Source organism: Chiloscyllium plagiosum, unplaced genomic scaffold (assembly GCF_037043375.1).
Source record: "Chiloscyllium plagiosum isolate Xiang-an unplaced genomic scaffold, Cpla_swu_hap1 HiC_scaffold_19, whole genome shotgun sequence".
Taxonomy (NCBI): Eukaryota; Metazoa; Chordata; class Chondrichthyes; order Orectolobiformes; family Hemiscylliidae; genus Chiloscyllium; species Chiloscyllium plagiosum.
The window spans coordinates 36,902,893-36,924,178 of record NW_028270157.1 but is presented as its reverse complement, the minus strand read 5'-3'; the positions used below and the strand labels follow the sequence as shown (position 1 = coordinate 36,924,178).

The following is a 21,286-nucleotide window of genomic DNA, read 5'->3' as shown; positions in this document are numbered from 1 at the left end:
TTATACGTCAAAGAATAGATCATGAGACAATTGAAATGACATGGGCAAGACCACCACTATTTTTAAAGAAACCAGTCAGGAATTGGCAGACACAACCTAACTAATCCAACAATGACCATGAACTATTTATGTATCATTGAGCTCGTAAGGGTTTGAGACATGTATGATCATACACAGTGAGTATTCCCTATTGACAGTTAATAATATTGAGTAGTATGCTGCATGAGAAAGGAAGACTGAAGACAGAAGAAAACTTCAGTCAACTGAACAGGAGCCATTTCCAGTCAACCTGTGTCACAAATTCATACACCCACTGAAAACCACTGTTTTTATTGGGATTTATTTATTTTTCACTTTTGACAAAATTAATTTCTTCTTCAGGCTTATGCCCAAAATGTCAATTCTCCTGCTCCTCGGATGCTGCCTGGCCTGCTGTGTTTTTCCAGCATCACATTTTTCAACTCTGGTCTCCAGCATCTGCAGTCCTCACTTTTCCCAAAATTAATTTCTGTAAAGTTTATGAAAACGTTTGACCCTGGAATTGGTCTTGTACCTGATTAAGACTAGTGAATTTTTAGATTAACTTGAATTGCAAGACTAGAATCAAAGTGAACTCCAAATTCTTCCAGAAAGTGACAACGATTCCAACTCAAATACGAAAAAAAGATATCATTCTCATTTAAAATAAATGATCTCTGTGGCAAATTCCAAGCACACGGTTAATGATTTTAAGTTTTTGTCACTTACAGGCTGAATGAAAACAGGAAAGAATTCACAAAAACAATCTCAATTGCCAATAGTCTCTATCTAAAAGGCTTGCATTGCCCTCCACTTCAAATCTTTATCCAACCTTTGGGCTTGAAGATGCAATAATGCCTTTCCAAGTATCCCCCAAGTACCATGGTAGTTAGCCAGCCCCTTTTCCTTACCAAAGGTTATTTCCATTTATTTTGTGATGCCCATTACTTTATTTTCAGGAAGGTGGTAATCATTTGGCATTCTAATCTCAACAATGTCGTGCCCACTGCTAGCCCTGACATAAGAATAGCTTATCGCCTCAACTGACTCATGTCTCATGATTTCTCAATGCGGTACAGGGCCACCCTCCTTTGACTGGCAATCCATTGGCACTTTTGCCCCATACTATATCAACATTTGGGATGGGATGGGTTGAGTAGTATGGGGTGGGGCGGAGAAAGAGAAAAATGGTGATGTTTTTTGATTTTAAAGTCAACCTTTTCAGAGACGTTTTCACACATGTCTGGAGTGGGCAGGACTTAAACTGGAGTCGACCTAGATACAAAAGGCCCCAGGATGTCTTCTAATCAACGGTTCAGAGAGTTGTTATTCCACATCTCTGGAACAGGAGAGATTTGATCTAACCTTCTAGCTCAGAGGGAGGGACACTACCACTGTGCCAAACAGTACTGCTCAGGCATGTTATGACAGCTCAGGAACAAAACGGTCTTGATGAATTGAAACGTGAACGTTGTTTAACTGTCCAAAGATATTGCCAGTCATGTTGAGTTTGTCCATCAGTTTTCCTTCTAAGCTTTCCAACATCTGCATATGTAATCTGCTCAGTGTCTTCCAAATCAGGGTACAGCTTTTAAGAAGTAAATCAGTCACAAGACTGGAGCAGTAGCCTGCAGGAGCTGGTTAGTCCACAGGATCTCTTGCTGGGCTCATTCATCTGCCAGGCAGCTCCATTGTTCATATTTGCCATGAATCATTTTGTATAATTTATTTACTATAAGGCATTTGGTCAGTATTTGCAGGCTTTCAAGGCATGTGAGCACTTCATTCATAGAGAAGATAAAGCCAAATAGTGTAGGAATTCATCCTTAAGAACCTTCGATCAGAGTCCTACAGTCTCAGTTTATGTTGTGGATCATTGCCTATTTTCTCATTTTCTATCTTAACTGTCGAGCACTATTTTCTGGATAATAAATCCCTGCATAGCACAATGAGAAATTTGTCATCATCTCTGATGCTGCAGACTCCGGACAATGATTGAATGAGTTTGGAGATCCAAAGACTTCATGTCCGAGCATTATCTGCCCCAACATTACCAAAGTGGTTTCCAGTCACAGGGAAAATGTACTCCTGTTCTGATTCAGAAATCTGGCAGAAAGATTAGGTTAAAAGGGGGGATTGTGGCAGTGCATAAATGCCACTGTACTGGTAATAGCAGGCCCAGGTCAATGCTCCAGAGACATAGGTCCAAATCCCATCACAGTAGCTGGTGATTTAAATTAAATTAATCCTGCAAGTTTGACCATTACAGCAGGGTACTAAGCAAGCGAGCAGAAATGTACTCCGGAAAGAAAGATACAAATGGTCTGCTGACATTTTAAAATTGTCCGCTACAGTGGGCGCACAGAGAGGGGAGCCAGAAGGTAAGCAGAGACCAGTTTAAATTAACGTTTTTCTTTTCGCAATCTGTGTTTTTTTTTCAACTAGGAGCGGGAACCCGGAAGTCGTCAACAGAGGCTTCTGGGAAGGTAAGAAGTTTGAGTGGAGAAGGAACCCAAGACACTACACGTGTAGTCTCTCCCACCCTTCCTCCTCCTCTAACCTAAAAAAAAAGAACTCAGTCGGCTGAACAGGTAAGCTAGTTAGTGTTCTTGTTTTGGAGACTAAGTGTAGAGTTATGGCAGCGCATGCAGTGGAATGTTCCTCCTGCAGGATGTTTGAGGTAGGGGTGACCACCGATGATCCTGCCGACTTCACCTGCGGGAAATGCAGCCAGCTCCAGCTCCTCACAGACCGCGTTAGGGAACTGGAGCCCTGGAGTTGGATGAACTGAGGATTATTCGAGAGGCTGAGAGGGTGATAGATAGAAGCTACAGGGACATAGTTACGTCAGAGAACAGAGGTAGCTGGGTCATAGTTAGAGGTGGGAAGGGGAGGAAGCAGGCAGTGCAGAGATCCCCTGTGGTAGTTCCCCTCAACAATAAGTATACCGCTTTGGATACTGTTGGGGGGGACGGCCAAGAAGGGGTAAACTGCAGTGACTGGATCTCTGGCACAAGGTCTAGCTCTGAGGCTCAGAAGGGAAAGGGGGAAGAGGTGGAGAGCGCTAGTTATAGGAGACTCTATAGTTAGTGGGACAGACAGGCGGTTCTGTGGACATGGGCAAGACTCTCGGATGGTTTGTTGCCTCCCGGGTGCCAGGGTCCGTGACGTCTCAGACCGTGTCTTCAGAATCCTTAAGGGGGAGGGTGTGCAGCCAGAAGTCGTGGTGCACATTGGCACCAACGACATAGGTAGGAAGAGGGGTGGGGAGGTCATTCAGGAGCTCAGGGAGTTAGGCTGGAAGCTAAAAGCTAGGACGGACAGAGTCGTCATCTCTGGGTTGTTGCCAGTGCCACGTGACAGTGAGGCAAGGAATAGGGAGAGAGTGCAGTTGAACACATGGCTGCAAGGATGGTGTAGGAGGGAGGGCTTCAGGTATTTGGACAATTGGACTGCATTCTGGTGAAGGTGGGACCCGTACAAGCAGGACGGGTTGCACCTGAACCAGAAGGGCACCAATATCCTGGGAGGTAGGTTTGCTAGCACTCTTCGGGGGGGGGGGGGGGGGGGGGGGGGGCTTAAATTAATTTAGCAGGGGGATGGGATCCAGACTTGTAGTCCAGAAGTAGGTTAGCTGTTTTTCAGGATGTCCAAGAATGTAGGGAGGTTGTGGAGAAGGTAGCACTGACAGGGAATACTCGCGGACACAGAGATGGGCTCAAGTGTGTATACTTCAACGCAAGGAGTATCAGAAATAAGGTGGGTGAACTTAAGGAGTGGATCGGTACTTGGGACTACGATGTTGTGGCCATCACGGAAACGTGGATAGAAGAGAGACAGGAATGGTTGTTGGAGGTTCCTGGTTACAGATGTTTCAGTAAGATTGGGGGGGGTGGTATAAAAGGAGGGGGGGGTGGCATTGCTAATTAGAAATGGTATAACGGCTGCAGAAAGGCAGTTCGAGGGGGATCTGCCTTTGGAAGGAGTATGGGCTGAAGTCAGAAATAGGAAAGGAGCAGTCACCTTGTTGGGTGTTTACTATAGGCCCCCCAATAGCAGCAGAGATGTGGAGAAACAGATTGGGAAACAGATTTTGGAAAGGTGCAGAAGCCACAGGATAGTAGTCATGGGCGATTTCAACCTCCCAAATATTGATTGGAAGCTCTTTCGATCAAGTAGATTGGACGGGGCGGTGTTTGTGCAGTGTGTCCAGGAAGCTTTTCTAACTCAGTATGTAGATTGTCCGACCAGAGGGGAGGCCATATTGGATTTGGTACTTGGTAACGAACCGGGACAAGTGATGGGCTTGTTCGTGGGTGAGCATTTTGGTGATGGTGACCACAATAATGTGACTTTCACCTTGGTTATGGAGAAAGATAGGTGCGTGCAACAGGGCAGGTTTTACAATTGGGGGAAGGGTAAACACGATGCTGCAAGACAGGATCTGAGGAGCAGAAATTGGGAGCACAGGCTGTCAGGGAAGGATGTCATTGAAATGTGGAACTTTTTCAAGGAACAGATACAACGTGTCCTTGATATGTATGTACCTGTCAGGCAGGAAAGAGATAGTCGTGTGAGGGAACCTTGGTTGACAAGGGAGTTTGACTCATCCACATCCCGCACCTCCGCCCTCAGACCCAACCCCTCCAACCGCAACAAGGACAGAACGCCCCTGGTGCTCACCTTCCACCCTACCAACCTTCGCATAAACCAAATCATCCGCCGACATTTCCGCCACCTCCAAACAGACCCCACCACCAGGGATATATTTCCCTCCCCACCCCTCTCCGCCTTCCGCAAAGACCGTTCCCTCCGTGACTACCTGGTCAGGTCCACGCCCCCCTACGACCCACCCTCCCATCCTGGCACTTTCCCCTGCCACCGCAGGAACTGTAAAACCTGTGCCCACACCTCCTCCCTCACCTCCATCCAAGGCCCTAAAGGAGCCTTCCACATCCATCAAAGTTTTACCTGCACATCCACTAATATCATCTATTGTATCCGTTGCTCCCGATGCGGTCTCCTCTACATTGGGGAGACTGGGCACCTCCTAGCAGAGTGCTTTAGGGAACATCTCCGAGACACCCGCACCAATCAACCAAATCGCCCCGTGGCTCAACATTTCAACTCACCCTCCCACTTGGCCGAGGATATGGAGGTGCTGGGCCTCCTCCACCGCCGATCCCTCACCACCAGACGCCTGGAGGAAGAACGCCTCATCTTCCGCCTCGGAACACTTCAACCCCAGGGCATCAATGTGGATTTCAACAGTTTCCTCATTTCCCCTTCCCCCACCTCATCCTAGCTTCTAACCTCCAGCAACTCGATCCCCTGACTTGTCCGGACTTGTCCGACCTGCCCAGCTCCTTTTCCACCTATCCACTCCACCCTCTCCTCCCTGACCTATCACCTTCATCTCCTTCCCCACTGACCTATTGTACTCTATGCTACTCTCTCCCCACCCCCACCCTCCTCTAGCTTATCTCTCCACGCTTCAGGCTCTCTGCCTTTATCCCTGATGAAGGGCTTTTGCCCGAAACGTCGATTTTGCCTGTCCTCGGATGCTGCCTGAATTGCTGTGCTCTTCCAGCACCACTGATCCAGAAGGGAGTTTGAATGTCTTGTAAGGAGGAAGGAAACGGCTTACATAAGGTTGAGGAAACCAGGTTCAGACACAGCATTGGAGGGATACAGGATAGCCAGGAGGGAGCTGAAGAAAGGGATTAGGAGAGCTAAGAGAGGGCAAGAAAATTCTTTGGCGGGTAGGATCAAGGATAACCCCAAGGCCTTTTAAACGTATGTGAGAAACATGAGAATGACGAGAACGAGGGTAGGTCCGATCAAGGACAGTAGTGGGAGACTGTGTATTGAGTCGGAAGAGATAGGAGAGGTCTTGAATGAGTACTTTTCTTCAGTATTAACAAATGAGATGGACCATATTGTTGAAGAGGAGAGTATGAAACGGACCGGTAAGCGAGAGGAGATACTTGTTAGGAAGAAAGATGTGTTGGGCATTTTGAAAAACTTGAGGATAGACAAGTCCCCCGGGCCTGACGGGATATATCCTAGGATTATGTGGGAAGCAAGAGAGGAAATTGCAGAACCGTTGGCAATGATCTTTTCGTCTTCCCTGTCAACGGGGGTGGTACCAGGGGACTGGAGAGTGGCGAATGTTGTGCCCCTGTTCAAAAAAGGGAATAGGGATAACCCTGGGAATTACAGGCCAGTTAGTCTTACTTCGGTGTTCGGCAATATAATGGAAAGGGTACTGAGGGATAGGATTTATGAGTATCTGGAAAGACACTGCTAAATTAGGGACAGCCAGCACGGATTTGAGAGGGGTAGGTCTTGCCTTACAAGTCGTATTGAATTCTTTGAGGAGGTGACCAAGCATGTGGATGAGGGTAGAGCAGTGGATGTAGTGTACATGGATTTTAGTAAGGCATTTGATAAGGTTCCCTATGGTAGGCTTATGCGGAAAATCAGGAGGCATGTGATAGTGGGAAGTTTGGCCAGTTGGATAGAGAACTGGCTAACCGGTCCGAAGTCAGAGAGTGGTGGTAGATGGTAAATATTCAGCCTGGAGCCCAGTTACAAGTGGAATTCCACGGGGATCAGTTCTGGGTCCTCTGCGGTTTGTAATTTTTATTAATGACTTGGAAGAGGGAGTCGAAGGGTGGGTCAGTAAATTTGCAAACGATACGAAGATTGGTGGAATTGTGGATAGTAAGGAGGGCTGTTGTCGACTGCAAAGGGACTTGGATATGATGCAGAGCTGGGCTGAGGAGTGGCAGATGGAGTTCAACCATGTCAAGTGTGAGGTTGTCCATTTTGGAAGGACAAATAAGAATGCGGAATACAGGGTTAACGGTAGGGTTCTTCGTAAGGTGGAGGAGCAGAGGGATCTTGGGGTCTATGTTCATAGATCTTTGAAAGTTGCCACTCAGATGGATAGAGCTTGTAAAAAGGCCTATGGTGTATTAGCATTCATTAGCAGAGGGATTGAATTCAACAGTCGTGAGGTGATGTTGCAGCTGTATAGGACCTTGGTAAGGCCACATTTGGAGTACTGTGTGCAGTTCTGGTCACCTCATTTTAGGAAAGATGTGGAAGCTTTGGAGAGGGTGCAGAGGAGATTTACCAGGAAGTTGCCTGGAATGGAGAATAGGTCGTACGAGGATAGGTTGAGAGTGCTAGGCCTTTTCTCATTGGAACGGCGAAGGATGAGGGGTGACTTGATAGAGGTTTAAGATGATCAGGGGAATAGATAGAGTAGACAGTCAGAAACTTTTCCCCCGGGTACAACAGAGTGTTACAAGAGGACATAAATTTAAGGTGAAGGGTAGAAGGTATGGGGGGGGATGTCAGGGGTAGGTTCTTTACCCAGAGAGTGGTGGGGGCATGGAATGCGCTGCCTGTGGGAGTGGCAGTCAGAATCATTGGTGACCTTTAAGCGGCAATTGGATAGGTACATGGATAGGTGCTTAAGCTAGGACAAATGTTCGGCACAACATCGTGGGCCGAAGTGCCTGTTCTGTGCTGTATTGTTCTATGTTCTATGTCTGTGTTGAATTCAGAGGGATTATTAAGCACAGCTTGAAACTATCAAAGCCATAAAACTAAATGACCTGTCTAGCTTTCACTGAAATTTTTTTTAAAAATAGATTACTTCATTTGTCCTCCTACTTATTTGTGCTTGGAGTGCATGTATGTTAGAACATTTTATTATTTATTTTGATCAAGTCAAGCACAATAAAGATTATTCTTTTTCGTGGAGTATACAAGGTAACTTGATGCGTTTCTTTTACTGTCACATTCCATGAATAGTTAAACATCTAATGAATTGGCAAATATGTCCTTTTATTTTAAAATGTCCAACAAGTGGAAAAGACAGGAGCCTTTCTCTCTTTTCATACCTGATAGTCAAAGACACTTTCTGAAACATCTTTTACAAATCCACAAAAACCATATCGATCAAAAACCATCATTACCCAACTTTGCTATCACATCAAAATCTCCAATTAAATAAGTTCAATGTGTGTTTAACAAAGCTGTGCTGGCATTCCTTATTTAACCAACACGAATTCAAATAAGTTTATTTTTATCTGGATTATTGTTCCTGTAAGGTTTTTCACCAACAAGGTTGACTGACTTGTCTGTAGTTGTGCCTTCATATTTCCATTCATGAACAAGGCTGTAACATGTGCAACTCTCCAATCCATGGTGTCGCCTTCCTTTCTAAGGAAGATTGGAAGATAATACCCAATATCTTCTCAATTTTAACCTCAATTTACTTCAGCATCATCTGATGCAGTCCATCCATTCGAATTGAAGTATAAACCAGAAATCTAACCAGTCTTTTTAAATATCTTCTGTATTATTTTCTGGCACCTTGACTACAGCAGTATCCTATTCGTTGGTTAAGACAGATGCAATGTGCTCACTTCAGCCTATCCTCTGCCTCAAAGCATAGATCTATTTTTTGGTCAGTAATAGCTCCATATCTTCTCTTACTACCTTTTAATGTGAACATACCAATGGAAGATTTTTATGTTAGCTGCCAGTCTCTTTCAGACTCTCTGCCTGCCTTTGTAATTTCCTTCTTCCAATCCCCTCTGCACATTCCACATTCAGCCTGGTTCTCACTGGTGTTTTTTTTAAACAAAGATACAGACAAGATGATGAATGTAACTGTAGAACTTGGAACATGCAAAGCCATTCAGGAAATTGTAAATAAGGGTAAATGAGGATCCTGATGCAGGGAATCGTGAGGATGCAGGAGTGGAAAAATCCAGATGACAGATGATTTAAGACATATGCAGATGAGTTTAAAGGAGTTGTATTTAATGTCGGGAACAGTTTAGAATGCTGACAGAACTTCCATTAAATTGGGAGGCAAAATAATTAAAGGATGCGTTTCTTGGCCATTTAAAGTTGGACTATTAGCAGAAGCAATGTTGCAGAGATGGAAATAGCCAATCTTAATGACAAAAATGACGTGGAAAAATAGAACGAAACTCAGCCCTTGACCTGATAGGATATTGAAATAATCTACCAATCGAGAGAGACAAATAATTTTAATTCAATATTATTTGAATGTAGTTGTAAATGCAGTAAAGAAATCATAAGATAGGGACCTGACATTCCTACAGCCCCTTGTATCCTGCCTGGGTATTGAAGTAATCACACAGTCTGTATCAGACAGACTTCTGTAGTTACCAATTTAGATTTACAGAATATTGACTGCAGAAGAAAAGGATTCTCGTTTGAGAAAAAGACCAATTTGCTCATTTAAAACATGGTGAATCCTCGCTGAAGTAATCTTTGAGCAGTGTTGGTGATGAGAAGACAGCATCAATTGCCTGAAATATCATGAATAGTACCATATTTTGCTAAACAACATTCTTGCCAGTTTATTGCGTGATGGTACAGTGAAGACTCAACAATTTATTTAACTAATCATTCCAACAAAATGTCAACTTACTCAATGTGCAAAACAGACACTTTAAATTAAGAGTTTAAATAGGTCAAAATTACCAATATAAATTAATTGGTTTGTTGAGGGTTGGGTCTTTTTTTCATCATCTTTGATGAGGAGGATATTTAATTACATTACTTGGTTTTATGGTCGACAAAATAATGGCAATATGACAGGCGATCACAGTTTTTGAAATGTTAAAACACAGATTTTAAAACAGGAGGCTTGCTTCAAAGCTGCACTCAAATGAAATAACAATGCATCATGGCTTTGCAACAATCTCGATAGAATAGCTGGTGTTTTCTATTTGACATTTTTGCATTTTTGCAAACATTTGGGCAAAGACTAGGTTTGGAGCCCTGTGAAATAATTTCAATACAACAACTTTGGGGGGGAAGGGAAGCCAAGCCATTGCAGTGGTGTTATAGACATGTCTTGGATTTGTAATCCAAAACCTTGGATGAAATGTTCTGGGGTCATGGGTTCAAATCCTGCCCATGACAGGTGGTGAAATCTAATTCAATAGGAATCTGGAGTTGAAAAGCAAGCTATGGTAACCATTATCAATTGTCTTAAAGATCCATCTTGTTCATTAATGTCCTAGAGAAGCATATTTGGCGTCCTCACCTGGAGATGGAGATGTGACTCCACATCCACAGCTACGTACCCTCTGGGAATTTAGGGATAGTCATATAAATGCTGGCCTAACCTGGAATGCCCACATCTCACAACTGAATGAAATAAAGTATGCACTGGCCACATTTGATTGGGTCGAGATAGTACCATGGAAATTCTTTTATGATTATGCCTCAATCAGCTGCCTTTGATGCAGCTGTGTTGCAGTCTAAGGATGGGAAATTAACTTGATGAAACCATCAATTCCTTTCTATAAATAGGCCACTGTGTTCATCAACAGAACAGCAACAGAGGGGAGCAGGAGAGGCAGCAACCCCAAGATAGTCAGTCAACATCATTTAGGGTAACAGGAGACAGAAGCAAGCTGTCTGACAGCAGAGATTTGTGGGACTTGGAGTCATCTAGCCTACAGAGGTCCCAGAAGCAGGCAGACTAGCTGCAGAAATGCTTCAACTAAATTGTAACAGGATGTCACAGGAGATCAGATAGGTGACTGCTGGGTCTCATCGAGTGACTGGAGACGGATTTAAATTTAGACAACAGGTTGATTTAAATTAACTTGATAAAGTTAAAGGGTTCAACATGTTTGTGTGATCAAAACAAAAGTAAGATTTTTCGAGTCTGTAGTTAAGTAGGAGCAACGATAAAATAAAAGCAAGAATTCTACATCGTTAAGATTTGTCTGCAGAGCTCAGGCCTGCAGAGGAAATTCTAGATGCTCCTGGCAGTCTGGATGACTGTGTGGAAAGGAGGTGCCTCCAGTTGGAGCAACTCTAGCTGAGGGATCTGTGAACAGCACATTTCAAGATGCGGTCAACCAGAAGCTCAAGTCTGTGCAGGCTGAGAGTGAATGAATAACCTCCAGCCTGAAGGAGGAGACCAGGCAGGTAGCAAGAGAATCAAAGTGCAGCTGACTGTCAAACCACATCCAATTTTGGAAAACGGTGAGAGCAACGGTGGAGGTAGGTTTGAGCCAAAAAAGCGGTAACATGGATGGTCAGCTGCTCCAAGATTTGGGAGAGGGTGGGGAAGAACTAATGTAGAAGGGCAATAATGGTTGGGGATTTGTTAATGAGAGGAACAAACAGGGTGCTGTTGGAGCTGTGAGTACAACTCCTGGATGGTAGGTTACCTCATGGGTGCCAGCATCAAATTACTTGGAATAGCGGCAGGGCATTCTGAAGGGGACAGTAAACAGCCAGAGGCCATGTTGGGACCAGTGACAAGAGGAAGAAAGAAAACCTAAGTCCTGAAAGCTGACCTTATGGAGTTAGGTCAGAAATTCAAAAGTAGGACTTCAAAATGTGGTAATTTTTGGATTACTCCAGTGCCGCATGATAACGAGTAAAGGAATAGGACAGAGCAGATGAATGGGTGGCTGCTAAGTTCAATGTTTCAAATATGAACTGCCTAGTTTTAATGTTCAAGGTAGGGCAGGAATAAAATTATTCAATTGCATCAACGAACTGCATTAAAAATCACAACACCAGGTTATAGTCCAACAGGTTTATTTGGAAATACTAGCTTTTGGAGCACTGCTCCTTCATCAGATGGCACAACCACCTGATGAAGGAGCAGTGCTTCAAAAGCTAGTGCTTCCAATTAAACCTGTTGGACTATAACCTGGTGTTGTGTGATTTTTAAACTTTGTACACCCCAGTCCAACACCGGCATCTCCAAATCATGATCAAGAAGTTCCTTAGCCAGTAGAAATAAAGCCCACAAGAGGGAGACAGGAGGACAGGCAGGTGGAACGTGCATTAGTAGGGCAACATTTTGGAAATTGTGACCATTTAGGGCTGGTTGTGGAAGAATAAAGCTGAGCCAGGAATAGAATTTCCAAACTGGGTAAAGTCTAATTTTATTAAGACAAGACACACTTTGGCCCAAGTCAACTGTTAGAGCATGGGCCTTGAATATTTCAGCCAGTCATTACAATGGATGCAGGTATAGATATCAGGGTTGAAGATAGTTTGATTCTTCTAATATTTCACACAGAGGTGGTATTTGTGGGTTTAGCAGTCTTAAAATAAAAAAAAACCCATAGACCCAAATGAGATGTGTCCCAGACTGTCGAAAGGCAGCAAAAGTGGAGATTTGTAGGGGTTGACAGTCATTTCTCTGGTCACCGGTAAGGTGCCAGTGGATAGGGAGACTGCTAACATTGTCCCATTATTGAAAAAGGGATGAATGGATAAACTAGGAAATTATAGGGCACTCATTCTAAGCTTGCTGTAAGTTATTGGAAAGCATGCTGAGAGACAGAATATATTTGCACTCGGGGAGGCAAGGGTTAATCGGGGATAATCAACATGGATGTAGGGAAAGCTTGCATTTGACAAATTTGATCAGGTTTTCTCGCGATGTAATCACAAGTGCTGATAAGGGTATTGCATTGATGTGGCATTTGATATAGCCTTTATCAAGGCTTTTCATAAAGTCACTCATTATACACTGGTCAAGAAAGTAGAAATCCATTGGATCTAAGGCAAGGTGGGGCACTGGAAGCAAAGTTGGCTCAGAAGCAGGGAGGAGAGGCTGCTGATAGAGGGATGTTTCCATGACTGAAAATATGTTTCCAATGTGATTCTGCAGTGCTCAGCGCAGGGCCTGTGTCGTTTGTTGTGTATGTTAGAACCTGCACTGATTTTTCATTATTTTTGCTTTTCTTCTTTTATCGGTTTGAATTGAGTGCTGGGAATTACTTTAGAAAATCACAGAACCGCCTGCAGTGCAGAAAGAGGTCATTCAGCCCATCAAGTCTGCATCGACCCTCCGAAGAACACCCCACCCAGAGCCAGTCCCCAACCTATCCCCTTACCTTGCATTTACCATTGGTAATCCACCTGGCCTGCATATCCCAGACACTATAGGGCAATTCAGCATGGCCAATCCACCTGACCTGCATGTCTTTGGATTGTGGGAGGAAACTAGAGCATCCAGACGAAACCCCTCACAAACACAAGGAGTATGTCCAAAGTCCACAGAGGCAGTCATCTAAGGCTGGAATCAAACTCAGGTCACTGGTGTTGTGAGGCAGCAATGCTAACTACTGAGCCCTAACTTGTGGGCTTTTGGACAGTGTGAGAAAAAGAAAAGAACAGACCAAATAAGCTTTGTTTGTCTGAGAGGTCAGGACTTTGGGCTACTTGTAGGCTGATTATTAATTAAAGGGATTCCAACAGACACAATGACCTTGGGAGAAGCATTTTGTTTACAGAAATAATGGATGTTGGCTATTAATGACCTAGAAATTGGTTCTGACAGGTCTGGAAGAGATTCTATTTCAAGCAGATGGCTGTTGCTGAATGGTAATTGAGGCTCTGGGAAGAGTCTAATTAGGATGGAAGCAGTATTGAAGTTGTATTTTTAAACTATGTTTTCTAAACAATGGTTTCTGGCTACTGTTGAGAAAGCAAGCAGCTTTGAAAGCTCCTTGTCTATTCTGTTATGCCAGCTACCAGAAGCCCCAAGAGTAGAAAGGTGAATTAGAAGTATCACTGCCTAGGCCTTGGTTAACTAAAAAGGTGACTCTGACCAATGTTTTAATAAAGCAACCAAGGAGACCACATTTATGCCAGTGAAACAACACATTAGGAAAGCCATTTAAATAACCTGGTCAGTTTATATTATTTTCTTTTATTTATCCCTTAACTGTGTTTGTTTACTTGCCTTTTGCATGAATGGGGACTGAAAACAAATGTTTGGGGTTTAAAGCATAGACATTAATCAGCTTACCTTTTTCTTAATTAGTAAATGGGTCAATAGTCAAGGGGAAAAGATTTAATTTTGGGGTAAAAGGCTAACAGGAGGATGGAGGATAAATTTCTTCATGTAAAGAATAATGGGAGTCTGGAATTCACTACCTAAAGGAGTAGATGAATCAGAAACTCAAAACATTTAGGCAGTATTTAGACATTTATATGCATTGCCATAGCCTTTGCGATTATGAACCAAAAGCTGGAAAAGGAATTAGTGGAGTCAGGACTTAATTAACTAGTATGGACATGATAGGATGAATGGACTGCTTCTGTACTATAAACATCTTTGAGACTCAGTCTGAAAAACTCACTTGTAGTTCAGTGGATGGGAAACACTTTCACATGGATGGAAAGGAAAGAACTATGTACACACCCACAGACTTTCTTTTTCTATTCTCAAAGGAAATACCACCTCAAATTCCTATTGACTTGTTCGAATCCATTCAAGCAACTATCACAGCATGGCTTGCTACTGCCTAAATTGAAAGCCAAGATCAAACAGCCACGCAAGAGTAAGAAGCAAACTGAGAATAAGACAGGAGCAAACAGGAAGGAATTTTTTTTTTCTTAAAATATAGATATAGAGAGAATTGGAGGAAAAAAGGGAGCAATATCTCTGAATTTTCAGCTGGCAGCCTTGATAGTTGCAGCACCACTCTAACCAACAATAAATAGATTTTGGCATGACAATAGGACTCATCTAGTGAATTCATGTAGTCAGATTTTAATCCATAGATTTTCCTTCTAAACTACATCCGCAACTGTCCGGCAGTATTTGGCTGTTACTTTGTAAAGGAAGGATAGCTTTTTGAACAGGTATCATAGGATCTGATAAAATAACATAACATATGTAATGACATAAAAACATCAAGTCATGCTCACCAATTTGTACAGTTCTGTGACACTGATTTCATCAGGATCCACCATACTGAATTCTTTCCTTGGAACCAGATCCAGGCCCATCTGTCTGTTTAGGAAGATAAAGGAACACAATAGATTCAGAATAAATAATTTTCAATTTAAATACAAAACATATTCCACCAGATCATACTTTGATTTCGTAACAGCATTCCAAACTGTGGTAACTCATGTTGAAAAAAAAACGCATTTACGTAGCACCTTTAACATGGCAAAATATCCTAAGAGACTATGAGGGCAGGTAATAGACAACAAATCAACAAAGGAAGCTATACAGTGGATAACTAAAGCTTGATAAAAGAGGAGGTCATTTAAAGGTGGGTAAGTTGAGGGAGGGAACATATAAATCACCTAGACAACTGAAAGCACAGCTATTCAAGGTGGAATGAAGGGCATAGAAGAAACCAGAGTTTCCTATAAAAGAACGGAGTGTAGGTGGAGAATTTTATGCCTGTAAAAGATTAAAGATAGAAAAGAAATTGTTTTTTGTGGGACCTTAACCCAATGATGTGAATTTTAAAATCAATGTGTTACTGGACTGGGTATAAATGCAAGCCAGTGAACAGAGGTAATTGTGAATGGGACTTGATGTTAGACAGAATCTGGGCAGCAGAGCTTTGAATACGCCTTGGATTGTAAGAGTAAATTCTGGCAAGGAATGCAATGTAACAGACGAATCAAGAGATAACAGAGATTTGGATGAGAATTTCATCAGTTGCTGGCTTGAAACATTGGTAGAAAAATAAACACATGTATTTACAACACACTATTCATTATCACAAGACATGCCAACGCTCTTAATAAGCAATCAAGCACTTTTGAGATTTACAATATTACAGAGGTAATATTGCAGTGAAACTAAATCACAAAGGATTTCACTCCGCACACAGTTTGCTCCAACACTATTATAACTCTAATTTGATGCATTTCAAACATGTCCAGGAGACCTATTTAAACATCTTATGTAGAAAACAAATATCTTTAATGTTACAGCCAAAGATATTCTCGGCCATATTCTAAAAGGTAGCAGTGATCAGCCTTAGGTCATTGTATGCTGCAACAAGGGTCAAAGGTGACAGGTATCACTGTCAGGTTGTTCACTGCAATATAACCAAAGCTACATGAAGCAGTTGTTGAGAGAAAAAAATCTTCAACACAGCAAAATTAAACAATGTCAGCAAAGCTTTAAGAGTTTTCAGTGGTTTCTGAAAGTCCTTATTAATGAAATAAAGTAATTGATGGTTAAATCAGTGTTTGAATGCATCAGTAGTGGTTTATCAAGGGCTCAAACTATTAGCTTTCATGTGACCTGCCATTATCACTTCCTCAAATCTCTCCAGTCAACTTGCATTTGGCCTACCCCTTTCTTTACGGTGAAGTTAGTAACATAAAATGAAATGACAGGTCACAAATCTATATGGATGAAATATTAGAGCGCTAAAGATCCTAATTACATTTCTGAAAATCTGCCTGGAATAGTTGTTAACCAACTTCACAATCAACATGGCATCAGGCATAAATTGATAGCGCCTGGGATTGAAAACTTGATTCTTGAAAGCAACTGGAGATAGCAGTATTAGGCTGCCAATTGGAACACAAACATAGAAATTATCAACTAAAATTATTTTAAATTCAGGCAAGGAGGATAGCTCATGGCTATTTCATCCAGTTGGAAAATTATTCCTATATTTATCACTTTTAGTTTGTCAATTGAGTGATGGAAATGACAGGACATGAATTGTCAGATATGGAGATATAGAATGTTAAGATGTTTGTCACAGGAAATAGTTTAAAGTAAATAAATTTTGAGGCTGAGGAAGTTATATGGCTTTGGGAAGTATCAGGCATAATGGGACTAGATTTAGTAATATAAAACAAAGAACTGCAGATGCTGGAGATCTGAAACAAAACAGAAATTACAGGCAAAACGCAGCAGGTCTGTCAACATCTGTGGGGAGAAAGTAGAGTTAACATTTCGAGTCCAGTGACTCTTCATCAGAATACCTTCAGTTAGCTTTAACATTAGTTTTAGATTGCTCTAGTAAAGGGTTGGCACAGACATGACTCAGCAGAAGTGGGTACTGCAGATGTTGGAAATTAGAGTCAAGATTAGAGTGGCGCTGGAAAAGCACAGCAGGTCATGCAGCAAGAAAAATCTACATTTCAGGCAAAAGCCCTTCATCATTTCTGACATAACTCAGTTTCTTTCTGAGCCTTATTTTTAAACTTCTGGTTTTCTTTTAAAGTCCAAATTCATATGTTCCCAGAAACTTATCAGAAGCAACTTAAGCAGCAAGATTGGAAAGTGTTTCCAAAATGACTATCAATTTCAAAAATAGTCATTACTACATTAAAAGTACAATGTGGCAGAGATTGATAAAAAATTAAAAACACATTCAAAATAAACAAGCTTCCTTTGGACTCAATTCTTCCAAAGAAAATTCTCAAAAATCTAAGGTACAATTGCAATTTGTACATCTTACTGCTGTTATGAAGTTAAAGGCGTGTACTGTACCATTAAGAGAGGGTGAAAGCTGTTCTGCACTGAGCGCTTATAAGCACCTGTGATACGACTAGAAAGCATTCTCAGGGTATACTGGAAAATTGAAATCGTTACACTGTTACATTTGAATGTGAAAATGAATACCTGAGTTGGTTATTGTTTTGACAACAATTTTAGTTTAACCAGTTTAAATTATGCCCCAGGATACTAAAACCCAATCGTGTTTGACTTTACTGTTTTGCCAACATCAAACGAATGTGATGATCCAATGTTGGGGATATAAAAAAGGCAGGCATTTTGAAAATTGGATAGCGCAACAGCCATAAAGTTCCAATAAATTAGGAAACACTCTCTATCAAACGTACCTTTTCATATGAAATATAGTTGTAATAAAAAAAAGTTGATCCAGGGAGATCTTCAGCTGGAAGAATACGGACACCGAAGATGACAGCTGATGTGTGGTTTTCAAATTAAGTTGATGTAATTTTAATAAATGTCTTATTGGAGCAGCATATTGTTATAGAGTTGAAGACAGGCAATTAGCAGTTAAAAGAAAAGTTGTGAATCGTTGTTGTTTAATGTCCATTTTAAGAGTTAAAGAATAAATTGATATTATTTTCTTTAAATAATGGAATTTGGGGGTTCTCTGTCACTCATATTTTAACAGATTATGAGGCGAGGTGAGTTTTTCTGGTTGTTTGGTTTAATTAACAAAAGGTTCACTGCCATGTTGTAACACTGCAAAGTAACAAAGTAAAATTTTGACTATCCAGAATGTAATGGAAAGAAAAACAATACTTACAGAAAGACAGAAGGCATCTAGACCCTGTTTCAAACAATTTGTTACATGAAAATTAGGGTCACAACATTCTCATCACTTTATATTAATTTCCTGTGTCAATGAGTGTGACAGCTGAACAATTTAAAAAGAATAGGTTGTGACATCAATGTATTGTCATTTATGAATCTTTATCAGCTTGGTGACAGACTTCATTGTTGCAGCTTCATATTCTGTGCATACATAATGGGTGACAATTTGTATTAACTTAATTTGGCAAATATATCAACTGCCAGTACTTACAGTTCAGGACTGAGAATTAGCCTCGATGAAGTAGAATTCCACTTATTGATCTTATAAAATTGCAACAAAGCCCGACACAGCATTTTACCTTTGCATCTCTCAGCAAAACCATTTGGTTTTTCTTCACTTTTAAACATTACCTTACAGGTTAAGTAAGGTAAATGAGAAGTAAATTGTGGATCAACAAGATTGTTCAGGCAATACCCAGGCCAACTGGGACACAGTGAGAACTGTAGACGCTGGAGATCAGAGTGGATAAAGAATGGAGCTGGAAAAAGCACAACAGGTCAAGCAGCAGAGGAGGTGGGGAGTCAACATTTCAGGTCAGAACCATTCATCAGGGAGGGGAAAGGGGGCTGCAAAATAATTTGAAGGAGAGGGGTGGGCCTGGTGGAAAGGTAGGTGGTGGCTGTGCTTGGTCAGTGGGAAGGGTGGAATGGGTAGCTGGGAAAGAAGTTGGACAGGTACAGTCAGGCCAAGGAGGTGGGTGAGTGGGAGGGGTGGGCCGTGGAGATTCTGAAGCTAGTAAATTCAATGTTAAGGCCGCATGGTTGTAAGATCCTGAGGCGGACAATGAGGCATTTTTCCTCAAGTTTGCGTGTGGCCTTATATTGACGGTGGAGACGGCCCAGGATGGATATATCACTAAAGGGAGTGGGAGGGAAGTTGAAGTAGATGGCCACAGGAAGGTGGGGTTGATTGGAGCGTACAGACCATAATTTTTTCCCAAACTACTCAGCAAGTTCATGCTCAGTCTCTCTGATGTAGAGGAGACCACATTGGGAACAACGGATGCAATAAATCAGGTTGCTTTGTTGTTCTTGATATGGCCTCCTCTACAAGTGCAAACTTGCTGAGTGGTTCGGGAAAGAATTATGGTCCATATGCTCCAATCAACCCTACCTTCCTGTGTCCATCCATTTCAACTCCTCCTCGCATTCCCCTGAAGATACATCCTGAAGAAGGGTTACAACCAAAACGTTGGCTTCGCCACCTCCTGATGCTGCCTGGCTAGCTGTGTTCTTCCAGCCTATTGCCGGTCTGTTTTTGGATTCCAGCATCTGCAGTTTTTGTGGTCTCTTACCAGCTATATCCATCCTGGGCCTCGTCTACCATTAACACAAGCACACACGCAAACTGGAGGAAAAACTCATCTTCCGCCTCAGGTTCTTACAACCATTCAGCCTTAAGATAGAATTCTCCAGCTTCCAAATCTCCCCATTCCCCAGCCCCACCTCATCCCCAGCCCTGCCCTCCCTCTTCACCCCTGCACCTTTGCCTGACCCTAAACTGTCCATCTTCTTTCCCACCTATTAGCTCCACCCATCCTATTATCCAATCTTAGCCACCTCCTACCTATATTCATTATCACTATACCACCCACCTTTCCTGCAGCCCCAACCCTTCTCCCTCTAATTCACAGCCCCCTTCCCCTCCCCAGTCCTGATGAAATGTTTGAGTGAAACATGGTCTCCCTTCCTCCTCTGAGGATTTGTGAGCTGCCGTGCTTTTTCTAGCTCCACTCTCCATCCAATATCTGTGCGAAAAAGAACAGGAAGCTCTCAGATGTTACTGTATGAGGAATACAACTAGCCTCCACACCACTAATTGGATTAAAAAACAGAAGATCAAGTTCCCATTTCAGGAAGTATCTGATGGCTCTGATTGAACATGTGCACGTGTTGGTGTAGATCTTGGATGAAGTCAGAATCAAGTCGTTGTGTCAGCTCTGGCATCTCAATCAAGGCTGTTTTAATTAATAACCATTCTGGAACAGTATAATTACAATCTAATACGGAGATTTCAATAAATTGGCAGATCCCAGAAATGCCAGCTATCCATTTGGTTTAACTTATACTCAAAATTCTGGTTTAGGGAAGGTGCAGGTGAGCCTTCCACTCTCTCCACTGTATACTGGGGTGTGCATTTGGAAGATTAGGTGTACTTGACCACTTCCTTTAGATTCTAGTAAATGACGTACCTTCTAAGAACCATTTGAAGTGCAGCGAAAGGACCAAAGGAACAGCAAGTTAAAAGTTTTACTTCTCAGAGAGGATTGTTTACTTTTAACAATACCGACTTTGAATAATTTGACACAATAAACTTTCATTCTTTGGCTATTCCCAGATTTTCAGGTTCTTTATCAGAACTCCATGCCACTCTAATATCCATGAATGGAACCAAGCACGGACTCTGAAGCACATTACTGATATGAGTCAGCCATACAAACTACCTTCCTGATCCTACATTCCAATTATTTGTGACTTTTAACTTAATAAAAAAAAAACAATTGGCATATAGTTCCAATGCCCTTCCAGCAGGGGTCTTGAGAACTCTGGGGTCTTTCTCTACTTTGGATATAATTGACATGTTAATCATTAAGCAGAAATAGTTTACTTCTCAGATAGTCGACAATAATATTGAAGTGAAGATAACGAACAGTTATGGAACAACTTAATGCCCTGGCTACTTGCCTGGTGTTGCTTTAACCTCAACAGTTTTAGTGCTTGCAAAGTTACTGACAAAGTCTCAGTTTTGGAAAATGTTGTTTCTCATATAGAAATAGTCAATTATGACACTAATCCTATTTGTATAATTTCCAAATGGAATTTTTGCGAGCAACAATTAAACTCAACAACATCTAAAAGTGTAATCCTGAATTTAAATAATCTAAACTATATCAGTTTTAATCGATGCTTAATAAGCTGATAGTGTGGTGTTACGAAGGTGTAAGGGGTACTGTACTTTTAAGAGAGTTGAAAGCTAGCAAGGACTTAAAGAGTCAGGAACAAGGTAACAATGTAATGCTTAGTCAGAACAGCTAGCACTGGCTGGGTGCTGAGAGACAAAATCAAACTCAAATTCTGCCAATCAGTTTATATTATGCCCCA

The 21,286-nt window shown here is 41.9% G+C and overlaps 1 protein-coding gene across 7 annotated transcripts in view; it reads right to left on the bottom strand.

Moving 5' to 3' along the window:
• Positions 1-21,286, bottom strand: part of LOC122559665 (dedicator of cytokinesis protein 4-like) — a 569,310-nt gene that overhangs the window by 391,295 nt on the left and 156,729 nt on the right. For all 7 annotated transcript variants that reach the window (XM_043709516.2, XM_043709519.2, XM_043709517.2 and 4 more), the window contains exon 7: positions 14,776-14,860. In XM_043709516.2, coding sequence (XP_043565451.2) covers positions 14,776-14,860 — 85 coding nt within the window. The remainder of the gene's footprint in view (positions 1-14,775; positions 14,861-21,286) is intronic.